Source organism: Notechis scutatus, chromosome 3 (assembly GCF_049901735.1).
Source record: "Notechis scutatus isolate UNSWTSFEM ecotype Mainland chromosome 3, rNotScu1.2, whole genome shotgun sequence".
In the NCBI taxonomy this organism is placed as follows: domain Eukaryota; kingdom Metazoa; phylum Chordata; class Lepidosauria; order Squamata; family Elapidae; genus Notechis; species Notechis scutatus.
The window spans coordinates 35,415,513-35,424,075 of record NC_142011.1 but is presented as its reverse complement, the minus strand read 5'-3'; the positions used below and the strand labels follow the sequence as shown (position 1 = coordinate 35,424,075).

At 34.6% G+C, this 8,563-nt stretch overlaps 1 protein-coding gene across 2 annotated transcripts in view; it reads right to left on the bottom strand.

Moving 5' to 3' along the window:
• Positions 1-3,933: 3,933 nt before the first annotated feature.
• LOC113428192 (arf-GAP with SH3 domain, ANK repeat and PH domain-containing protein 1-like) overlaps positions 3,934-8,563 on the bottom strand; it is a 47,412-nt gene continuing 42,782 nt past the window's right edge. For both annotated transcript variants that reach the window (XM_087959496.1, XM_087959497.1), the window contains exons 25-28: positions 8,377-8,417; positions 7,124-7,245; positions 6,471-6,593; positions 3,934-5,896 (exon numbers count right to left, since the gene is read on the bottom strand). In XM_087959496.1, the coding sequence (XP_087815622.1) occupies positions 5,822-5,896; positions 6,471-6,593; positions 7,124-7,245; positions 8,377-8,417 (361 nt within the window). In that variant the 3' untranslated portion in view covers positions 3,934-5,821. The remainder of the gene's footprint in view (positions 5,897-6,470; positions 6,594-7,123; positions 7,246-8,376; positions 8,418-8,563) is intronic.

Below are 8,563 nucleotides of genomic sequence, written 5' to 3'. Positions count from 1 at the left end.
GTATGTATGTACATATATACTGTATAAAATTTATGTATCTGACTTTATTAATTTGAATCTTATCTGAGTATTTGCATGTTCACATGTGTACTGCAGGAACATAAGAAATAATAATAACCTCTAATTTTAAGTACAATCTGTAAAAGTAAAAGAAGAACACTGTAAATGATTCTGAAAAAAATCTCTAATGGCACAACCCAGTCAAAACATGACTGTTGAAGAAAGCTCTTGCTGATGTTAATTACTGATAGCAAGGGTTGTTGCCCATACTTTTAGATCTCACGGTAAGCCCTGGTTTCTCTAAAAACAAGTGATGGGATTCAAAAAATTTTACTACCTGTTCTGTGGGCATGGCTTGGTGGGCATGGCGTGGCTTGATGGGTGTGGCAGGGGAAGGTTACTGCAAAATCCCATTCCCTCCCCACCCCAGTAACCTGCTTTCCAGCTCTGTTCTCCTGTACAGGGCAACAAAAGAAGTTCCAGCTGATCAGCTGGGACTCGGGAGGCAGAGAATAGATGGGGGCACGGCCAGTCAGAGGTGGTATTTGCTGGCTTTCCAAACTACTCAAAATTTCCTCTACTGGTTCTCCAGAACTGGTCAGAACCTGCTGAATATCCCCTCTGCTAGAAACTATTCTACAAGTGTTGGCCTCCTCATTATGAAATTCCCTCCTATCTTTGCATTTTGTAGTGAATTGTTGTTGTTAGTCGCGAAGTCGTGTCCGAGCCATTGTGACCCTATGGACAACATTCCTCCAGGCCTTCCTCTCCTCTACCATCCCCCGGAGTACATTTAAGCTCACACAGATTGCTTCAGTGACTCCATCCAGCCACCTCATTCTCTGTCATCCCCTTCTTCTATTGCCCTCAACCATTCCCAGCATTAGGCTCTTCTCCAGTGAGTCCTTCCTTCTCATTAGGTGGCCAAAGTATTTGAGTTTCATCTTCAGGATCTGGCTTTCTAAAGAGCAGTCAGGGTTGATCTCCTCTAGGACTGACCAGTTTGATCGCCTTGCAGTCCAAAGGACTCGCAGGAGTCTTCTCCAGCACCAGAATTCCAAGGCCTCAATTCTTTGGCGCTCAGCCTTCCTTACGGTCCAACTGCAGAGAATACTAGTGTATTCTCTGATGCATAGTAAAATCACTTACTGCATCCGCATAGCCCTCTGTCAACCCTTTTAAGGCAACCTGCATCATTTAGGCAAGGATGAGTCAGAAGAGCCACTGGCAGCCCACTGTGAGTTTTTAACACTACAGTTTGCAGAATCACTAAAAGTCATGCAGTGTTTGAGGCCAACTAGACAGAACCTAATAAGAAGTCAGGATTAATAGTGTGGAACTTGCATTGGTAGCCAGTTCATTTCCAGTTGCAAGTAAAGACATGTGTGATCACTTACAAAGTCCTACATGAGTTGGGACCTGGGTTTTTTCAAATCTGTTTCTTATAAATAGAAATTGATTATCCAAGGCATCCATGTAAGAGAGTGTGAGATTTAATGATAGAATCCTTGAAAACAGGCACTCTCACTGATTGAAAGCCTCCCAGCAGATATTAAAACGAGCTCTTTATTTTTAATATTCAGCCAGATTTAGAAATACAGCTTTTATAGAATAGAATAGAATAGAATAGAATAGAATAGAATAGAATAGAATAGAATAGAATAGAATAGAAGTTGGAGCATTTACAACTTCTGGAGGCAAGTTGTTCCACTGATTAATTGATCTAACTGTCAGGAAATTTCTTCTTAGCTCTAAGTTGCTTTTCTCCTTGATTAGTTTTCATTCATTATTTCTTATCCTACCCTCAGGTGCTTCTGAGAATAGCTTGACTCCCTCTTCTTTGTGGCAGTCCCTGAGATAATGGAACACAGCTATCATGTCACCCCAGTCCTTCTTTTCATCAAATTAGACATACCCAATTCCAGCAACCGTTCTTTATATGTTTTAACTTCCAGTCCCCTAATCATCTTTGTTGCTCTTCTCTGCACTCTTTCTAGAGTCTCAATATCTTTTTTACATCGTGGTGACAAAAAGTGGATGCAGTATTCCAAGTGTGGCCTTACCAAGGCATTATAAAGTGGTATTAATACTTCACGTGATCTTGATTCTATCCCTGTTTATGCAGCCTAGAATTGTGATGGCTTTTTTGGCAGCTGTAGCACACTGCTGCACACACGTCAGCAAACTATTTTTACTTCTACATGTACATATACCTCTTTATATGCTGCCTTTTGTTCATTAGAATTCCCACTTCTCTCTTTTTCAGGAACTAAAAAGCTCCATTCAATCATAATTTTCTTGTTCTTCCTCTTAACCCATTCACTCTTGCTTTGTTGTTTGTTGTTTTATTTGTTTTGAAATTGGCTCTTAATTCATTTTCTCTATACAACCAAAGTATCTCAGTGTATTCCTTTCATACTGCTTACTCCCATTCATATTCAATCTGCATTCATTAAGCACCCATTAATTCTTGATCTTTTTTTTAAAAAAAACACACCATATACTCTTTTTAAGTACTAAATATACAAGTTCATCAACTTATTTATTTATTTATTTATTTGATTTGATTTGCCAATTGTTTACAAGATAATAAGTATAAATGTATACATAGTTGTGAATACATGAAATGGTTACATATAAGAAAAATAAAAGAATAAGAGAAACAATAGGACAGGGACGGTAGGCACGTTGGTGCGCTTATGCATGCCCCCTACAGACCTCTTAGGAAAGGGGTGAGGTCAATAGTAGACAGTCTAAGGTTAAAGTTTTTGGGGTTTGGGGAAGAAACTACAGAGTCGGGTAGAGTATTCCAGACATTGACCACTCTATTGCTGAAGTCGTATTTCCTGCAATCAAGTTTGGTGCGGTTTACTTTGAGTTTGTATCTATTGTGTGCTCTTGTGTTGTTATGGTTGAAGCTGAAGTATTGGTCTAATTTTGCTCTAATTTGCACATCCAATCTTTTTTATACATAGGCTAAATTTCAGATTATGTTTATTAATTTTGAAAGTCAAAAAAATTAATGAAAAGCTCTTAATGAATATTATTACTGCATCATGAATGCCTATGTTGTGATTCAGTCACTTTTGAGCTACCACAATACTTTTGCTGTGTTCCTGAATACAGTAATCCAAAGGCTTCTAAACAAACTGCTCCAAATGCCATCACTCCAAAAGCACTGCGCTATTACTTCATCCTCCATGCCTTCCTTAAAGGTGTTAAGAATGTAATATATTTTTTTAATGTTTATTGATACATGATTCCAAGTCACTATACTCTACACTGCTTTCTGTAAAGATTATGTGGCTCATATAACATTCCATGGAATACATGTAAAATTTATAGCGTTCAGAAGTTACATCTCCCAATATCTCCTAAAGATTGAATTTGAGCAAATCTGAAGGACTAGGAATTCCCTTAACTTTCGATAACAAGGACAATAGATCTGGACTGCCAAATCTACATAATCTTTAGAAAGCTAGATTTTTTTGTTTCTCTTTGCTGCCATGTAGTGGCCATCTACATGTTTGCAGTCCTGTTTGCCATATGAATACAAATTAATAATTTTCAAACAATTTTAGCAATATTGAGTTCTGGATTTATGTATGCTTTCTTTCTTAAGGTATATATATTATTTCAGTATTTGCAAAAAACACAAAGATTTCACTCATTTAAAAAAAAATCCTGATGTGAACTTTTTGCTGAAAGAAAAAAAGTCTGAACTGATAACTTATGGATTTATGTATTAGAAACGGCTACAGAGGGGGAAAAGTAACGTGCCAATTACTTGATAGAAAGAAGGACAGAAGTCAAAGTTCTGTTTTTTTTAATTCTTTTTGCTTATTTTTTTTCTTATTCCTTTTCTTTTCTTTTTTATACTTTTATTGTAATGTAAAATTTTAACTAAAATATTAAAAGGGGTTAGCATTCTGGTTTTTAAATTTTAGTTTTATTTATTAAATTTCAGTAACATTAAAATTACATAGCAGTTTGTGTTCATGCTGCTATTTAGAATAAGCATTTCTGTTTGCATTTCATTCAGAATCACTTGTACTGCGTACTACTTTATTTATATACATGAAGGTAGAAAAATCTAGGTTCCACGAACAGTCATGTTAAGGTTTTTTCTCTTTTTCTATTTCAGCATATGGCCACTTCCTACTTTTACTTTTGAGAACATTTCTTTTTTATACTGAAAACAACATAGCAAAGATATTCACGAATAAACCAAGGCCAAAGCAGAGTGGCATTCAAAAAACATTTGTATGGGGGAGCAGGATGAATAAATATAGGATTCTTCTATTCTGTTAACAACAATTTATAATTTAGTAAATTACTATTAATATAAATGAAGACAGATATAATTTTTGAGAATGAACCCCCCCCCCCCCAAAAAAAATTAAATAGATGAAATAAATAATATATAGTCCTACCATTTTGGTATCAACATTTTCTAATCCTCTTATCAGTAAAGTTAGCATGGATAAGAGATATGATTATGAGCTATATTCAATTCAGAAACAAGGATCCAAATTGCTCTTAAAGGTGGAATATCACATTCTTAATAAACAGAAGTACTATAATATAAACCACAATTAAGACATTTGGGGTACTGTATTTATTTTAGTAACCTAACAGCAAATAGAAGAATTCTGCATTAATAGCATCATTTGCATTATTAGAAACATATATGGAGATTTAAAAGGACTGTCCTTTTTAACATACCATATTTATTCTAAAACTTTATTATGAATAGTAGGAGAAGAATGCATCTAACTGGAAAATTAAAAGACTCTGAATTAGTGTATGTATTATTGTCTTTCCATAATAAACAATGTTTTCAAGAAAGGACTGGATGGGTTTGCAGAAACTGAAATATATTTTGTGATTTTTGTTTTTTGATATTTCATATGCAAGTAAATTTCCCACATTCTTCTTCATCCCTCAGTAGGAATCCTTATGGAATACATAAATTGCACATTAGATGTACAGAAAAATCAGAAACAACATGATTGTTTTAATTCAAAAACTAATATACTGGAATTTTGCAATTCCCAAGACATTGTCCCAATGGTGCTTTTTCAAAAGGCAACAGGACTTTGCTTTTCCTTGAAGACGTTTCACTTCTCATCTCTTGCAGGAGAAGTGAAATATCTTCAAGGAAAAACAAAATCTACCTTTGGGACAACCATGACCTGGATGACTGAAAATCTCCATAGACATTCTAAAGCATTATTTCTGAGAATGTTTTCCCTCATGTTTCATGAATACAGGGAAGAGAAGTATACAGAAACACTATACATTTGAATTTTTTTTCTTATGTGTTTCTCACATTTAGAAATAAGCAATAGGCACAGGCATTTTCTTATGACATGTTTGATTCATTTCTTCTCTTTCTTTATCTCTTATTATTGTGAATTACATTATTATGTACACTGATAAATTTTGGAACAGTGATTTTTTTTTCTTAAATCATTCTGTAGCCTAACAGCTGGATGACAGTAGCATTTGAAAGGTACCCACATACCACTTGCATTCATGAACAAACAGCGACAGCAAGAAATTGCACCATTAACACATGTATGTTTGATGAGTTCATCAAATAACTCTTGCAGTTCTGGTACCATTTAAAAAATAATTCAGTGGACTTCTTGCCAATGACTTGAGGAGAAATATTAGTCTTCTGTATGACATTTCAGTACCAATGATTTGTATTTCAACTCCAGCAAGTGTTTCTTTACAACTATTGATTGTGTTTTGAGAGGGCAGGAGGCCCTGTTACAGTAGAGTGAATTGTACTTTGAGTGTATTAGATGTATTCTTATTCAGGTAGTATATAAACAAACGACACTGGGAAGACACCTTTTCTGTGAGGGTATCCTTCAATCCTGCCATGCTGAAAAAATAAAACAAAAGGAAAGACTTTTAAAAGAGAGGATGAACAGTGCACAATAATTAGAAGCTCTTTAAGAAGATGTACATGCTTATCAGTATTTCTGATCGCATCATTTTCCATATATTGGAATAGGGATACATTAGATGGGATGAGTCTGTACCCAACTGCTAAGAACACCTTTAATGCTTATCTTTTGTAGCAGACCAAGAATCCTGAATACTGCCAGGCGACTAAATCTATTTACCATTTTCATTTTTCCACAATGGTCCCAATATAGCATTATTCTAAGGCATAACTGAAAATTAATACAAAGCTTGGAAGATTTTTTTGAAAAGTTAGATGCCATCTAAAAATAGATGCTAAATACTCAGAATATTCCAGTGCCTGCTGCTGCCTGATATACACCTGCCATGCTATCCATTGCCAACAACAGACCCAATGACTTACGGGAATAGGAAAACTTTTATAGGCTCCTTCACAGAATCTTTGCCACAAACCTGAAGTCTTAGGGATTGTGTTCTGTGCTCAGTAAGGAATTTCCAGTAATAATCATACAGAATTAAATGACACTTACCCACCAGTTGGAATCCTCTTGTCCTTCTACTATAATGATTTCTCCAGCCACGAAAGTGAGTTCATCTTCATGATCAGCCTGACAATCATAAAGGGCTCTGACACGATGTAGAAAAGATGTATTCTGCCATAAGCAAACAGTATTAAGCTTAAGAGTATGGATTTACTGTATGTCACACAGAATTGCAATAGCTAATCATACAAATATAAGGCAAATAAAAAGAAGAAATGTTCAGAACAGTAGGTACCTCTGGGGTTTTAAAGATAATTTATGTATTTGTGCATGTGTATTATGTATTTATGTATTTGTGCATATAGCCAAGCTGACTGGATTTTTTTATTAGTACCAGTTTATGAAATGAAATCTTCTTCTTGTGAAGAAGATCTAAACATGTAAAATGAGACCATCACACAATGGATTTCTTAATTGCTAAATATTTCAGTGCAGATAATTATACACTGTGGCATTTCTATTTTTTAATTGAAATGTTGAACAACCAACAGTTAATTGCTCCCAAATCATATCTGAATATGGGCTCATATATATTTAGACAATATCTTGGAGATTTAATTTCAAAAGAAGAAAATTACCTTAGCCCATAAATGGGTATTATATGCAAAAATAACCTCAGGATATTAAGTTTAAGAACCTACCATGTGCCCCCTTTTTGGCAGTGGTGGAGGAATGTCATCTGATGATTCAGAAGACCGAGAAGAAGCCCGGTGATTCTCTCTTGAGTTTTGGTTTGGCTCGGAATCCATTCCTTCCAAGGCAGCTGCAATGTAAAAAGAAATGTCATTTTCATATCATTTTTGGATGATCTGAGTGATTATGCAGAATGCATGTTGGTGTGTTAATGCTGTATAATTTGATTCAATACTATTTGTACCATATATGCTTCCCATACAATATAGGACACCTAATGGATCACTTCTGTAAGAGTGGATTCAAGAATAACTGTGCAGCCATTTGCCAAGATTGATTTTTATAGAGCATGGGTTCAACTTCATAGCCAAAATGGCTTCTCTCGAATCTATAGAGCTATAGTAGTATGCTATAAAAGCTGTCACTTCCATCACAGATCAGGGTAGGCAACCTTTATCATCTCCTAGACCAGTATTTCTCAATCTTGGCAATTTTATGTGGCAATTTTATATTATTTTATTGCCAACTGCCAGCTGAAGTCCACATATCTTAAAGTTGCTAAGATTGAGAAATATAGCTGTACATCATAATCTCAGTGTTCTTATGGCTGATGGGCTTCAAGAGATATAATAGCAATTGTTTTGCTTTTATTGTTTCCGGAATTGCTAGTTTTAAAAGTGGAAATGACATCACACAATAAATCAAAAGTGTTTATTATGACTGAACAGAAGTCAGATTTGAAGTGCAAAATGTGTTTTAGAAGGAATATGTAGTATCTGTCAAAATATTTTAAAGCAGTTATATGGCAGGAACCATTTTATCCCAGCAAAAAAAAAAGTTCTTTGATATATTCCACCTCAATTTCCAAATCAGAGATTTTGATCAAAATTAGCTATCAAATAAATAGTTTATAAATTATAACATTATTATTATTTTAGGATAAACTGTGAAATAGATGACTTTCTGTGTTTAAATAATTTGATAAATATTTCTGAATTTGGATTGGAAAACTTTTCTCTATTAATTTCTACATGCTATCAATGCAAAGTTTATAGCACTCATATAATTGCACTTTCTGTAGCACTACTTTTCATAATGATAAAACTTGAAAAAGTATTTTTTTTCCCATCTTCCTCCCCCGGACAACTATTGCAGACAGTTATGTAGGTTGACTTTTTTCAGAACTGAAATGCCTCCCTGAAGAAAGAGATATAAATTCTCAGTTACAAATAAATAGTATATTTTAAAGAAATTATCTTACCTTGCTGCCAGGAATCTTCAGAGAGTTCAGATGGCTGAGAACTGAGGGAAATAATGCAGGTGGAGAGGAAGAGGGAGAGGAAAATTATACGCATACATACATACATACATACATACATACATACATACTATGTATGTACTCTATGTACTCTAATATATATGTATATAGAGATGAATAATCCTCTCCT